We start from the raw sequence: 15,021 nt of genomic DNA, 5'->3' as shown, positions 1-15,021 counted from the left end.
CGTCAGCTGGCTGCGTGCGGCGGCAGCACGCAGCAGAGCGTCCCGACGTGCCCGACGCTGCACGTACAGTGAGGGAAAGAGAGGGCAAGAAAGCTACCCACCCCCACCCTCGGCCTGGGGACTGTATGCTGGAGCGAACCACTGCGTAAGAAAGGGGGGAATCGTGAGGAGGAGGGCTATAGGGCTCTTGGTCCTGAAGGTAAATAACGAAGGAAAGATAGAAGGGAAAGAGATCGATGTTGGGATGAAGAGAAGGCCTAAAGTGGTATTTTGTGAACAGGTGTTGCCAATTCCCCCCCAGCTTCTTACATTGGTACAGTCCAGCCTGAAGCGGTCTTGGGGAGTAACTAGTGGGGCGCTGAGGGGGACCCGGGAACGGCTCACTGCGGGCGCCGGGCGGGGCTGGCGCAGAGCAGGAGAAGCGGGCTGGGGACGGGCGGCGCTGGCTCTTTGCTAGTGTCGCAGAAAGGGCCCGCGCTGGCGCTGCTGGGTCCTGTAAAGCTGAGTGCTCAGCCAGGGGGGCAGGGACCCCCTGAGGGGCCACGAGCATGTGTCGGGGGGCGCCAAGCGGGGCCAGCGTTAGCCTCGCTGGGGCTCGGGGCAGAAACCTGAAGCCCTGGTCCCTGAGCCCTGCCACCTGCGGCTGAAGCCAGAGCCTGAGCAACTTAGCTTAGGGGGGTAGGGCAGACAATTGCCCTGCTTGCTACCCACTAATGCTGGCCCAGGCTTTTGTAAGCAGAAAACCAGTTGTTGTGGCACAGCTGGGCCATAGCGTTTTTATAGCACGGGGGGCAGAAAGTAAAAGGTTGAGAGCCCGTGGTGTGAAGGCCCCCACGCTCTCCTGCAGCCAGTGGCCTCTCTAGCTCCAGGCAAGCTGGGCAGCTGCCCCGGGCAGCCACTGTGGCCCAACTTTCCCTCAAGTCCTGGCAGAACTTGGGCCAGGCCAGCTCCAAGCAGTGCAGTGCCCATGTGCACCAGGTCCAATGCCATTCCCTCAAATGTAGTGTTGCCAACCCTCCAGGATTGTCCTGGACTCTCCAGGAATTAAAGATTGGCTTGTGATGAAGTCTTCAGGAATTTGTCCAACCAAAGTTGGCAACCATAATCAAATTACCCCCTGTCATAGCAAAGTAGGTCCTCACCTGCCTATGGGTCTCTGCGCAGACAGGGTGATGGGTGCCCCATGTGCTTAGAGAGACTCCCATCATAGAGAAGCATACAAGAACTAGCTTTCTACCAACATCAAAATGGGGCTTCCTCATCTCGTCCCCAGCCCAGGGGCTCATGGTTCTGCCCTGTGGACCTCGCTGCTTGCACTGGTGGAGGGTCCCTGTGCAGGGCCTCCTTGTCCTGTTTTCTCAGGTTGAGGACCATGAGGCTAGCAGATACCCTCGAAACAGAGGTTCTTGCAACCTCCCTGCATGGATAAAATTACACCCACTTGAAGTCCTACTTCCACTGCGGGTCCCAAGAACTATTTCATGGGCCAGCTCTGAAGAGTTCAGTATAAATGAAAGTGAGGACTTTTAACGTTTCAAAAAAAACCAACTGAATGCATATATTTAAGCTTTTTAAAACATTCTCTAGTGCTGTGGTTCTCTTATTGTGGCACATGAGCCAACAGTAGGCTGCTGAGCAAATCCTGGAAACATTTTGAGAACCAAGCACTGGGGAGGATGAGAGGGGAGGTAATGCATGAAAGAAGCTCACTTATTAAATGAGCCACAGAATAAAAAAAATGTCAGAATCATGACTCTATGGCATTAATATTTATACCTATTCATGTGTTTGGGAACTGTTACAGTGTTAGGAAATCTACTTATTTTTCTTCGTGCATTCGGTTGCCTTCGGCTTCAAGCCAAGAAGTGAATAAGGTGCATAAATCTATACTTTATTTAATGTTCACATTCTTATATTTTACATGCCTCTATTATATAAGTAAGGTCATACAAGGATTCTTGAGATTTTATTCTCTTGCCTAAATTTGCCACATAGCATTAAAACTCTCTTCTCTGATTGTGATAATTATTAAGAACCAAACAAAGGAGTGGGGGGAAGAGACATTAAAAGCCAAGAAAACAAGCCCAGGCCATTTTTGAATTAGTAGCAAAGTTAAATTGATATTGCCCTTGACTGCTTATGACCACTGTATGTTTTCAGTGTCAGGAGAGGTTTAAAAATATTTGAAGCAATAAAATTCCTTCCCCTATAATAGCCTGAATAAGGATTTTTCTCTTCAGTGTTTCACTTTTATTAGAAAATACAGGGTAGGATGCATGATCCACATGTGCTAGTTAGACTGGACAAACCATTAACAATCCTGAAGTGTCAAACTCAAAACTATTTGACTTTATAGGATTAGTCCTGGACTAGATCTTTTCCATTTATTCACGTGTAGTGCTGCATCAGTACTATATTATAGTGTGGCTACTGCTACATGCTGTAGATAATCAATTCTTGGTTCTTTCCATTTGGGTGAACTTGTATAGAAAGCAAGTGATAAAATCTAGGCCACTGATTTACTATTTGAGTTGCATTCTTCTTGCTTTCAGTGTTCCTTGTGCTTTCTGGTCAAGGGATTATTCAATACTTAGTGAAAGTTTAAAGCAACAACAGTTTGATCTCAAAGGGCTCAATACTGCATGTGACCCCCCTTCACTTCCCCCTTTAGAATTCCCACTAAAGTCAATGGGAGTTCTAAGTGCAGAAAGTCTGAGTGACTCAGAAGTGTTGAGTAACACTTGGGTCACATCTGTTTTAAAGCTGAAACTTCTAAAACAGAATTCAAAACCAGGCAAAACTTTCTGTGTTCCAGTTTTCATTAAACTGGTTACTTAGGCCATTTTCACGAAAAAAGTACACAAATTTATTATTCTAGATGGAAACAATGAGAAACATTTGGGTCAAATTCATCCTTAGAGTAACCCCACTGAAGTCAAAAGGGTTATACCATTGATAAAGTCATTGGGATTACACTAGGGGTGGATTTAGGCCTCTGGTTTTGTTTGGCTTTCACCCAGCACTAGGCAGAACTTGGTGGCTTTGAATTTTGCTATAAATTTGGAGATTGGCTGAAAACAAAAAAAATGGAAGGAGTGAGACCTTCCAAAGGTGAAAACCCATCTGAGTTGCCAGCTGAATGCATTGTTTTTACCCAGCTGATGCAACCACTTAGAGGGTAGCTATTCTACAATGTTTGTAATGCAAAATATTAGATGGGAGAATCTAAATCAGTTTGATTTTTATGAGAAGAAAGGTATTAAGTGAATGCTGGATTTTGAGATTTTAATATTATTGGGGAATGCTATCTTCTCCATCATTCCAAGAATCCTTGATCTCTTCTCTTCTCACAGGAGGTAACTGTTACAGCTGTTGTCCCTTATGGAAATTGTGAGCCCAATTTGACCATTGTGTAAATCCAGGGGCTTTACTTCAATATGCTTACACCAAGGATGAATTTGCTTTAGTGACTTAGTTACCATGGATAGCTGTGAAATGAAGTGAATGATTGCATGTCACATCTACCAGCTGGAGAGAAATTGTGGGTTGCCACTTAGCTAAGTGTTATCACTTAGCTCTAAAATAAAAAGCTTGATACACAGTTCTTGCATTTTTTAAATGAACAGTAGCCCGAGAGTGGTATTAAAAATACAGTGGTACAAGAAGCCATCACATTCAACCTGGATAGAAACAATGTTCTATAGGTTGTTGAAGTAAATTATTTGTTTCCATTATAGACGTCTGATCAATTTTAATCCAATAGACTGTCAAATAATTTGTCATCATATTCAGAACTCCTTGCCAGCAGCAAACAGTCAAATAGCTGATGATGTGAAAGAGAAGCTATGCTGCTTTTAAATGTAAACATTATATTTGACAATGTCAAAGCTGCTGTTTTAAACTGTTTCCTACGGAGTTATACTTTTTCCCCAAATAAATATAGTGTCAGCACCAAATCAAGTGTTTGTGCAATATTAATGAGCATCCAGGTATAAAAGGATGTAGAAGAAGAGATCCATTGTTAAAGTTTCTATTTCCTTTTATTAAAATACTACTTAACACCCTGCCTTTCTTAAAATCCTAGGTATATGTTGATAGATTTGATACTTAAAGTCAGTAGATGATCTTTGACTTGATAAAGGTGGACAGAAGTAAACAGATTTACAGCTAAATTATGGCTGTCTTAACACAGGTGCATTGTGGGGAGTAGGAAGATGCAGAGCATCTTCTCCCTCCAAGCATGTTACCCAAGAGGCAGTTGTAAATTTGGCTACTTGCATTTGAGAGGCCTCACTCATCACTGCACTTCTTCCCTAGCCCCTCGTGTGGCTCAGGCTCTACGCAATAGGGGCAATACAAGGACAGGGTTTTTACATGTAGTTGTATAAAACACTTCATCTAAATTCCATGGCATTCTACACATGGCAAAACTTTGAAGGTTTCACTATGTTATTTAATGTTGGACCTTAGAGTCAACTGTACTAAACTCTCAAAGGAATCTGCATTTGTTTTTGAAAGATACATTCTTAGGTTTTAAGATCTACAAGATCATTTGTTTTAGTTGTCAACAAAAAAGTTTACATTTTCAGCATCCAGTAATTCATTAACTACTCAAGGTTTCTTTGCAGTTTTGGTTTCAGAGTAGTAGCCGTGTTGGTCTGTATCAGCAAAAACAATGAGGAGTCCTTGTGGCACCTTAGAGACTAAAATTTATTCGGGCATAAGCTTTCATGGGCTAAAACCCACTTCATCAGATTCATGGAGTGAAAAATACAATAAGCAGTGTGTATATATATATATATATATATATATATATATATATATATATATACATACATACATACATACATACATACATACACACACACACACACCCCGCATGTGAAAAGATGGGAGTTACAGTTTTGGATACAATGGACCATCTCATACCCCTGATCTGTCCGCTGATAATGAGAGTTTGCATACTGATTAAAGGCATGATATGGCCCAGTATCTTACAAGATTGTTTTCAAAATGGCTAGTCACAGCACCCAACAAACACTTTCTTCAAAGTGCAGGCTAACTCATTTGGTGCATCTCCAAAGACACCGAATCAGATCAGGTCTGGCCTGCAACTCAACATTTCACTTGTGATTCTCTCTCTCGACCTTTTCCTGGTTCTTTTTTTGCAAACACCACCTGAGATTTGTATTGCTATTATAAAGTTCAGCCAAAACAACAAGGGGCCATAAACTTTGAAAACACATGCCTATAGTTAACCTTTATGGGCCACATTCTCCAAAGAAATAAATGGTGTGTAAGTTAAACAGTGGTTGTAACTATCACAAAAGGTATGCGAGTGGTACAGTGGTGTTACCTCCTCCCACTTGGCATACAGTGGGTGTGCAAAATACTTCTGACTTACACACCAAGGAGACAAGTAGCAGTTAAGTAGCAACTAACAAACAGGAAGTGTAAGATAAGGTATCAAGTATCAGAGGGGTAGCATGTTAGTCTGGATCTGTAAAAAGCGACAGAGTCCTGTGGCACTTTATAGACTAACAGACGTATTGGAGCATGAGCTTTCGTGGGAGAATACCCACTTCATCAGATGCAAGATAAGGTAGGATCCCCTTACCTCACCCATCTAGTCAGAGTAAGATGTTACATGACCTTTTAAAAGAGACATGCTCATCTTCAGCTCTGTGTAGGAGGAAAGCTTGTCTCTCACCAACAGAAGTTGGTCCAATAAAAGATATTACCTCAGCCAATTTGCCTCTCTAATATCCTGGGATCAACATGGTTATAACACTACAAAAATTATCTTACACCCTCCTGTTAGTGGTATTCCTGGTATGTCTCTCTAGCTACTCAGTGTATAACAAATGTACTTTGCACATCTACTGAATCCTACATCGGTGCAAGTTACATTATTTGACCACTTGCTCTTAGTTTTTGACCAAATTACACCCATCATTAAGAGACTTTCATTAAGTGTTTGACCCTCTTACACCTGAGACTAGATTCTAGGGTGATTTACAGTGGGGTAAATTCACTTTAACTCTGTTGACATCATGGAGTTACTTCAGATTTACATTGATGTTACTCAAATCAGAATCCAGCCATAGTTTGGATTTTGATGTATTTGTTCTTATAACATCTCTGGGAAGTGGGAGGGCTTCCTTGTAGAGTATCTACTTCCTCTTCTGTGCATCTCTGCAGGAGCTGGGTACAATCCGGATGTTACTGTTAGAAACTTGCTTAAGATGAATAGTGGGAGCTACTGGTTAATGACCATTTTTGAAAATCTGGCCACTGACTTTTACAGGACACCCATATTACTACCTTCCTCTGCCTGCTTCATTGCACATGTCAACACAGCCTACTTCTACGCCAGCAATGCATAAACAAGGAAATAAGTAGAACAGCGTTAACTCCCAGGGAAACAGAAAGGAGAAAACATTAAATGTTTGTTAAATGAAAAAAGTTAGCATCAGTGGAAAGAGAAATTAGTTTGTAAACAGCTAAGAGATTTCCCAACTTGGGAGTACACTAAAACCAAAACTACAATGTGCAAAAAAATAGCTGGCCCTGCCGGCTTATAGCATATGTACTAAAGATACATGCCTTCGTCCCAGCTTCTGGAGTCACATGATGAAATTAGAAAACTTCTCCTGCCTCCTCCCTGCCCTTCCCCCTGCCCCAAAAAGTATGTTTCTAGCCCTCATGCTAAGATAACCTCTGACAACCTGATCCAAGTGTATCTATTACCATGATAGGCCTACGCAGCCTGCCAATAGCTCTTGCACGGATGGCCCCTGCAGCTACCTACAAGCAGAGATTAGGCCATGGGGCCACAGCACAGGGGCTCCCATCTGGGATGAGCCTATGGCTCTGGACTACCTTCATGCACTACGGGGTAACTGGTCTTTTCATGTTCTTTGTAAACTAATACAAACTACAGTCTAAGAATGGCCATACTAGGTCAGACCAAAGGTCCATCTAGCCCAGTATCCTGTCTTCTGACAGTGGCCAATGCCAGGTGCCCCAGAGGGAAACGAACAGAACAGGTAATCACCAAGTGATTCATCCCCTGTTGCCCATTTCCAGCTTCTGGCAGAGAGAGGCTAGGGACACCATCAGTGCTTCCATTAACTGAAATGGAACTATTATGTGCATAAAGCTAAGCATGTATGCAAGTGTTTGCAGAATTGAGGCCTGTATTCTCTGTGTTCATGCAGATGTTTGTTTTCTAGAATCAGCATAAACACATATTTAGCGAGACCTTATATGAAAAATGTTTAGTTGTGCATAAAGAATCATTTTTCTCTGTAACCAAAGAGAATGACTCGTTAAACATTTTATATCTGTTCCTTTAAAAAAAAAATAAGGTAGACTCTAGTAAGAGCAGGAACATTAGAAAGACTGCATTATGTCTGTATTCCTGAGAATCCCTGACGAGTCATGAAACAAAAAAGTTAGTCTTTAGTTCACAGAAATTATCAGCATAAACAGAAAGCACTGGGTAACAGTATCTGGGGGTGAAATTCTGCTTTCTGATTAATGTGTTCAGCTCCCATTGATTTCAGTGAGAGAGAGTTCAGTAAGTGCATGTTTGAGGACACAATTTGGCTGTACTGGAAAATTGTTGATGAAGTCTAGTTGACAGTGTAGCTAATATTCATGTGGAGAGCTCAACTATTTCAGATCTCATGGGCAAGTGAAAGTAATTCAGTATGTCATGCTCTCCAAAATACCAGTCATTGTCACACATGCTGGGAACATACTCAGAGTGTAGTTCTCTGACATCAGGGTAGAGCCAGTCACAGAAACTAGAGCTACCTGGTTATCAAATGTATCCTGAAGTGCTAACAGTTAATATCTCCCCACTGATAGTGGTTTTTCCATGTATTCATCATAAACCTTTGCTTTTGCATACTAATTTCATCATGTTGCAGCATTTTACATTTTTGGACAGTAAAGTGTCTGCCAGTTTTGCAACTCAGAGGTTTGGAATTCCTGACGCTGAAGTCTTATTACTGAAGATCTGATCAGCAGTGGATTTGGCTCAGGGAGGTTAATGGCCTGGGTTGAAATGTGGGCCCTGTTCAAGTCAATGGCAAAACTCCCATTGACCTCAGCGGGCCTAGGAATTCAGCCCTGATTTCTAACAGTCCTGAGCAGCTGCACATTCTGTTCAGTTCAGTGGGCAGAATGGCTGCTTAGCCATTTGACAATCAGATCATCATTGACTTGTCAGAGTCCACAGAGGGAGCCGTGGCAGAGCCAGGATTAGAACACAGAAGTTTCTAGCTTCTAGTCCAGTGCTCACGCCATGCTACCTCTGTTATCTTTAATTATTGCCACACTAATACATCATCAGAAATGGTGTTATGAACATGTGAGAAACATCTTGCCTTCCAAAACATTAATACTTTTTCATGTGTAGTCTCAAGATGCTTTGCAAAGGTGGGTAAGCATTATTATACCCATTTTACAGAGAGGACTTGGATGAGAGTTTAAGTGACTTGTCCAAAGACAGACCCAAGAATAGAACCTAAGTGTCCTGGATCCAAGACCATGATTTAGCAAAGCACTTAGGCAAGTGCTTAACTTTAAGCACATGTATGAATCCTGTTGATGTCAGTGGGAGTTAAGCATGTGCTTAAGCTCTTTACTGAATGGGGATAGGCTTAAATGCTCTGTTGGATTGGGACCTTAGAGAGTAAGCGTTTTTCCTTTCTTATATAGAGTGTGAATGTTCCCAAGGGTTGGCAGGTAACCATTGTTTACAGCCACTCCACTTCATTTCACATTACTCAGCAGATCTCAGAGAAAGGAAGTATTTGTAAAACTAATTAAAGATTGTGTGAAAAATGTACATATGTTTGGTGGCCTTTTATAAACCCAAATGTTTATGCATATGTTTCTTCTCTGTTTTTTTCCTTAAGATGACACCAGCTGCACGACAAGAAGTTCTTGGCCTTTACTGCAGGATATTCAGAATAGCCAAAAAATGGCAGTCTGCATCAGGACAGATGGAAGACACTATTAAAGAGAAACAGTACATTATAAATGAAGCCAAAACCTTATTCCAAAAAAACAAAGATGTAAGTGCATCTCTGTCTGGCTTTCAGAGTTAGTCCGTGATTCATTCTTTGCATCCCGTTTTGTTTCAGTGGTTGGAAAAAGGTTCACGAGAGAGTTGAGTTCCCAAAATTGTCTCCAGTTCAGAAATTTATAGAAATGTAGGGCTGGAAGGACCGTCGCAGATTCAGGACACCCACTTAAGGTTTCAGGCTCCCAGCAGTCACCAGAGAGAACATATAAAAAACAAGTTCCTACACACATGCTAAAAGCTTACCAGAGGTCACCCATCAGTCTTATGGGGTCCTGATAACTCCTTCCAACCCTTCTGTAGAGGTTGGGAACCCACCTTGACACAGGGTCCTGTCCACTTACTGAATCAGTGTCAATTTATACTCAGCCTTTTTATACAAAAAGGCCTTTCTTTGTCTGTTGGTCTCTGAAAACCCAGTCTGAACCAGTATGTGCAAGCCTCCCCAAGGGTGCTACCTCTGGAGGTATTTACAGTCTGAGTGATGCACCTTAATCCTCCCACCCCCATTTATATTTCTTGGAGGAGCTGTGGTAACCTTCCTCCCAACAACTTAATACAATGTAGTCCCCTAGATATTGCATGTAATGTCAATATTCGTCACAAAGACCTTCAGAGGTCATCTAGTGGAGCCCCCTGCAGGACTAGATGCACACCTAGACCATCCCTGTCAGGTGTTTGTCTAACCTGTTCTTAAAAGCCTCCAGTGATGGGGATTCCACAACTCCCTTGATAATCTAGTCCACTACTTAACTATCTATATAGTTAGAAAATGTTTCCTGATATCTAACCTAAATCCCTCCTGCTGTAAATTAAGCCAGTTACTTCTTGTCCTTCAGTGGGCATGCAGGTTAGTTCACTGTCCTCTTTATAACAGCCCCTAACATATTTGAAGAGAGTTATCAGGTCCTCCAACCCCAGTCTTCTATCAAGACTCAACATACTTAGGTTTTTTTAACCTTTCCTTGTAGATGAGGATTTCTAAACCTTTAAACCTTTTTGTAGCTCTCCTCTGGACTCTCCAGTTTGTCCACATCTTTCCTAAAGTGTTGTACCCGAAACTCAACATTGTACTCCATCTGAGGCCACACCAGTGCCAAGTAAAACAATTTCCTCCTATGTCTTACATATGGCACTCCGCCACACCAGTGCCAAGTAAAACAATTTCCTCCTCTGTCTTACATATGGCACTCCAGTTAATACAACTCAGAATGATATTTGCCATTTCTTGCACTGTTGGCTTATATACAATTTGTGATCTTCTGTAACCTCCAGATCCTCTTTTGCAGTACTGCTGCATAGCCAGTATTCCCCATTTTGTAACTGTGCATTTAATTTTGCCTTCCTACCTGTAGTACTTTGCACTCATCTTTGTTAAATTTCATCATGTAAGATCTTCAACTCCTTATCTGGATATAATGTAATTTAAACCTCCTTAAAGAAGAAATCTTGAATCCTTCTAGTTTTCTTCATTAGTTACTTTAGGAAGTTAGAAGGATCTAGAGATCTTACTAGAAATTGCCAAGGAGGAGGAAAAGTTAGCTGCAAATATACTGCCTGTGGAATTGTTGTCTAAAACAGTTTTAGATCTTTACTGATGCTTTTGTCTACCTTTCTGAACTGCTTTGATGGCAGGTAGAATTCTGTAGCTCCTTCACCTGCTGATTTTGCTGATAATACAGTAATTATTGGCACTTACTTTAAAAGGTTTTTTTCTGTAGAAAGTGTGCACAAAGTTTTTAAGCAATACAGTATTTAGAATTTAAAACCTCTCCTTTCTTGCACACAGAGCACAAACATGCAGACTTCAATGGTTAGCAATGATGCTTTTTTGCATTCAACATATTAGAGTCCCATTTTTATATAGGAATTGATACCACTTGCATTCACTTTCTAGATCTTGTTTAGGATTATATTTTACTATTGAACTTTTTATACAACACATTTATTGGCTTCAGAGGAAGTTGTACTCATGGAATGATGGCAGGCCATGGCCTAAATGTTTTATATTTTTCTCCAGCTCCTATATAGATATATGTAAATGGCTCAATTTTTGACCACTAGTGTTCTTTCCATAAGTGTATTAATTTACATATGCATCTTTCTACAGATGATACTTAATTAAAATGTTAGAGTGAAAATCTCCTCAGATCCTCTCAATAAATCTAAGCTCTGATATCTTGCTCTTCCTTAAGGCTCCTAGCTCTCAACAGTATGAGTTAAACTGCTGGATGGATCTGAGGGGAATTTTACCTTTAATGACTTCTCTGGACATGAAGATAAGTCAATGCATGCACAGGCTTTCCCAAATTGTTGGGATTGTCCCATGGTCTCTGGGAATGGTATGAGATGGCAATGAACTGGAGAATCATTCTAGCTATATTGCTAGGGACAAGGAAATCCCTGTCCTACTTTTAAAAATAAAAACAAAACAAAAAAGTAAATCATGTAGATGTGCATCATTTACACCTGAATTCACAAGTACTAATTTCTACACTTTCCCTTAGTTAACAGATCCAGAGCTGATTAAACAGTGTATAGAAGAATGCAAGGCAAGAGTAGAAATCGGACTTCACTATCACATTCCCTACCCAAGACCTGTGAGTGTGAATCCAGACACGATGTCTACAACAGTGTATATTTAGTCCCTTATTCAGCAAGCAGTGGGTGTTTTAGTTAAGGACATTTTGACTTCAGAGAAGTGTTCGTAAAGCTGGTAATGACAACAAATCTAGTGTGTGCAGCGTAGTTGTAGCCATGTTGGTCCCAGGACATTAGAGAGACAAGGTGGGTGAGGTAATATATTTTATTAGAACCACAGAGGGCTCTTCTACATGTCTGGGAAAGGTACTCTGAGTGTCACAACTAAATGCAAGGAAAGGACAAGCCTGGGAGGTTACATTCGTAACTCTGCTAGACACTAAAAATCGTGGACTGAATAGACACACTAGATTTATGGCTTATTACAACAGTCAGTAACCCACTAATCTCTTTTTGTCTCATGACTGCAGAGATGTTAATGGGCCATTCTGCCTTGAATGGTCCCTTAGAATGTGCACCAAACAATCTGTTCCACCTTGGGACCCCCACAGGACCTTTCCCAGACCGGTGGAAGGCTCTGTGTGGTTCAAAAGTTTCTCTCTCTCTCATTAACAGAAGTTGGTCCAATAAAAGATATTACCTCAGCCATCTTGTCTGTCTAACAAATCTAGTGGTTCAAATTGTTTCCAGATGAGAGCTTAGAAATAATTAGCCTATCAATGTTTGAGCAAATGCATAAATATCATCATAGGGTTGGTTTGTTTGTTTTGTAGCCTGTTGTGAATCCTAGTTATATTAGATCAAGTCTGGTTTTGGGGAGGTGGGGTATATTTGTGGGTCCTTTTCCACTCCTCCTCCCACTCTTATGGAAATCATACATTAATGTAAGTGACTTGTTTAAACACCAAGGTTGCTTGTTAGGAGTTGTAGCAGGATCCTGTGTTTTGTTTCCCTGTCCAGCGCTGTTTCATTTATTTCAGGTGTGCTGGCCTTCCTTCTTTCCTTTGTCACCTTCATAAGTCTCTTTCCTTTCAAGCAGATCCTAATATAAACCTTTTTAGCTGAACCTTGGAAGGGTTTTAAAATTTATATTCTCTAGGGGATCAGACACCTTGCAGGATCAAGCACTAGAAAGGCTCTGATACATATAGATTAGAGGATCTTTAGAGTGTGTTTAAATTTTAAGAATATTGCTGCTTCACTGAGTGATTTTACTGATATTTGCATTTTAATAGCTATCTTTAAATCGGTCATCCTCTGAGACAATGTCTGGCTATTTACACCTACCTCTGCCAATCAATTTAGGGGCAGGGGATTAGTTGTCTGGTTCCCACTAACAATTTTATACTTGCCTATGAGGTACAAATACTTTCAAAACTACAAGCTTGTCACCCATTTCTGTTTGTAGACTCAGTGACTAATGGGCTTTTCATACAGTGTGTATTATCACTATAGACCCATATCAGCAATAAGGCAGTAGACTGAGTATGTACAGCTTGGGGTTGGTTTGTTGGTTAGCAACAAAACACAACCACTTAACCACCTTTATTGTTTTTACTCAGGAATTTATGGCATATATCTTACTTCCTTCTCTATTGGTTTGTAATCCTATACTTTGGTCCCAACTCTTCTGATAAAACTGTAAATCTGGATCCGTAAAACCATTTTACTGGAATATCCTATTCAATACTATTTCAGCAAATGATGTATCATTATAGTTTGATGTTAAACTATAAAACAATGCTAATTTAAAGGACTAGGTTGGGTACCCAGCTATTGTATACATAGGGTCCTACCAAATTCTCAGCCATGAAAAACGCATCACAGACAGTGAAATCGAGTCTCCTGCCCATCCCCCATGAAACCTGGTCTTCTGTGTGCTTTTACCCTACACTGTACAGATTTTATGGGGGGAGACCAGCACTTCTCAAATTGGGGGTCCTGACCCAAAAGGGACTTTCAGGGAGATCACAAGGTTATTTTAGGGGGGTTGTGGTATTGCCACCCTTACTTCTGCGCTGCTTTCAGAGCTGGGTGGCCACCGAACAGCAGCTATTGGTCAAGCACCCAGCTCTGAAGGCAGCACCCTGCCAGCAGCAGCGCAGAATTAAGGGTGGCAATACTATACCATACCACCCTTACTTCTACGCTGATGGCGGCAGCTCTGTCTTCAGAGCTGGGCGGCCAGAGAGTGGCAGTTGCTGACTGAGGGCCCAACTCTGCAGGCAAAGGGTGGCAAAACCATACCAGGCCATCCTTACTTCTGTGCTGCTTCTGGTGGTGCCCCGGCCTTCAGAGTTGGGCTCCTGGCCTGCAGCAACTGCCCAGCTCTGAAGGCAGTGCCACTGCCAGCAGCAGCACAGAAGGAAGGGTAGCAGTACCACAACCCCTCTTACAATAACTTTGCAACCTCCCCCCCCCCCAGCAAACTCCTTCTTTTGGGGTCAGGACCCCTACAATTACAACACCATGAAATTATGAAATTTCAGATTTAAATAAATAATGAAATATATGATTTTAAAAAATCATAAGACTATGAAATTGATCAAAATAGACCGTGAATTTGGTAAGGCCCTATGTATACAATAAACACATAGGGCTTGAAAGCTAAATGTAATTGTAATCAACTGGGAAATAGGCTCTTCTGATAGAAATACAAGTAACCTGGTGGGTAGGTATCTGTTCTCTCCAACGTGGGAGGAAATGGTTTCCAAGTGTGAGTGAAAACATTGCAAGAGTCCCACTATCAGAATGTCTCCTGATCTCTGAGTGGGGTTTCAGTTTATCAGCCTGCACAAGAACTTTTAGCTTTATTTTTGTGTGTGTAGATTCATCTGCCTCCTCTGGGTCTCGCTCCACAACGTGGTCGTGCATTTCGAAACCAAGAAAAGCTGAGGAAGCTTTCCAAGCCGGCCTACTTGAGATCCTACGACGAAGTTTCATAACACACTGTCAAAGCGTGGTGCATATTATCACGAACTGCAAGGCAGGTGTGTCATGTATGCAACTGTGAATGAAACTGTGTGCTTGATAGTCGCTTACACTCTTCCTGACGCCACAAGCCTAGCTGATTCAGCATGTATGATGGATAGGGATGTATGGAAACTGTCTTGTATTTAAGATTCAACCATTGACATCAATAAAAATAACATGTTTTAAGGAGTGAGATCCGACATGAAGATTACTTTGTGAAGTCAGGACGAATTCATGACGGGGTACAATGGAGATTGGCTGGCAGGTTATAAATGCTCAGTTGCATCTTTAAAGCACTACCCTGCACCAGAGTCATCCCAGGAGAATCAGGCTGGCACAATGTCTCTTGAATACGAGGGAGCTTGGCCACCACACCATCCTGTGTTAAGCTGCAGCATGCACTATTTCTA

The 15,021-nt window shown here is 41.7% G+C and overlaps 1 protein-coding gene across 2 annotated transcripts; it reads left to right on the top strand.

Moving 5' to 3' along the window:
• The first annotated feature begins 18 nt into the window (after positions 1-18).
• LYRM1 (LYR motif containing 1) lies at positions 19-14,800 on the top strand. Of its 2 annotated transcripts, none has more exons than XM_050966271.1 (4): positions 19-199; positions 8,931-9,089; positions 11,605-11,697; positions 14,467-14,800. In XM_050966271.1, exons 2-4 carry the CDS (start codon positions 8,931-8,933, stop codon positions 14,581-14,583), a joined length of 369 nt encoding a protein of 122 aa, XP_050822228.1. In that variant the 5' UTR covers positions 19-199; the 3' UTR covers positions 14,584-14,800. The 2 variants fall into 2 exon arrangements, with proteins under 2 accessions (XP_050822228.1, XP_050822227.1); XM_050966270.1 differs by lacking the exon at positions 19-199 and adding an exon at positions 1,142-1,516.
• The last annotated feature ends 221 nt before the right edge of the window (positions 14,801-15,021 follow it).

This window comes from Gopherus flavomarginatus, chromosome 9 (assembly GCF_025201925.1).
Source record: "Gopherus flavomarginatus isolate rGopFla2 chromosome 9, rGopFla2.mat.asm, whole genome shotgun sequence".
Taxonomy (NCBI): Eukaryota; Metazoa; Chordata; order Testudines; family Testudinidae; genus Gopherus; species Gopherus flavomarginatus.
This window is presented reverse-complemented; position numbering and strand designations above follow the sequence as displayed.

Bases quoted from the DNA above. Each gene is read 5' to 3' on its own strand.
- LYRM1 (XM_050966270.1), top strand. The intron at 9,090-11,604 runs GTAAGTGCATCT...ACTTTCCCTTAG, and splicing joins TATTCCAAAAAAACAAAGAT to TTAACAGATCCAGAGCTGAT. The intron at 11,698-14,466 runs GTGAGTGTGAAT...TTGTGTGTGTAG, and splicing joins ACATTCCCTACCCAAGACCT to ATTCATCTGCCTCCTCTGGG.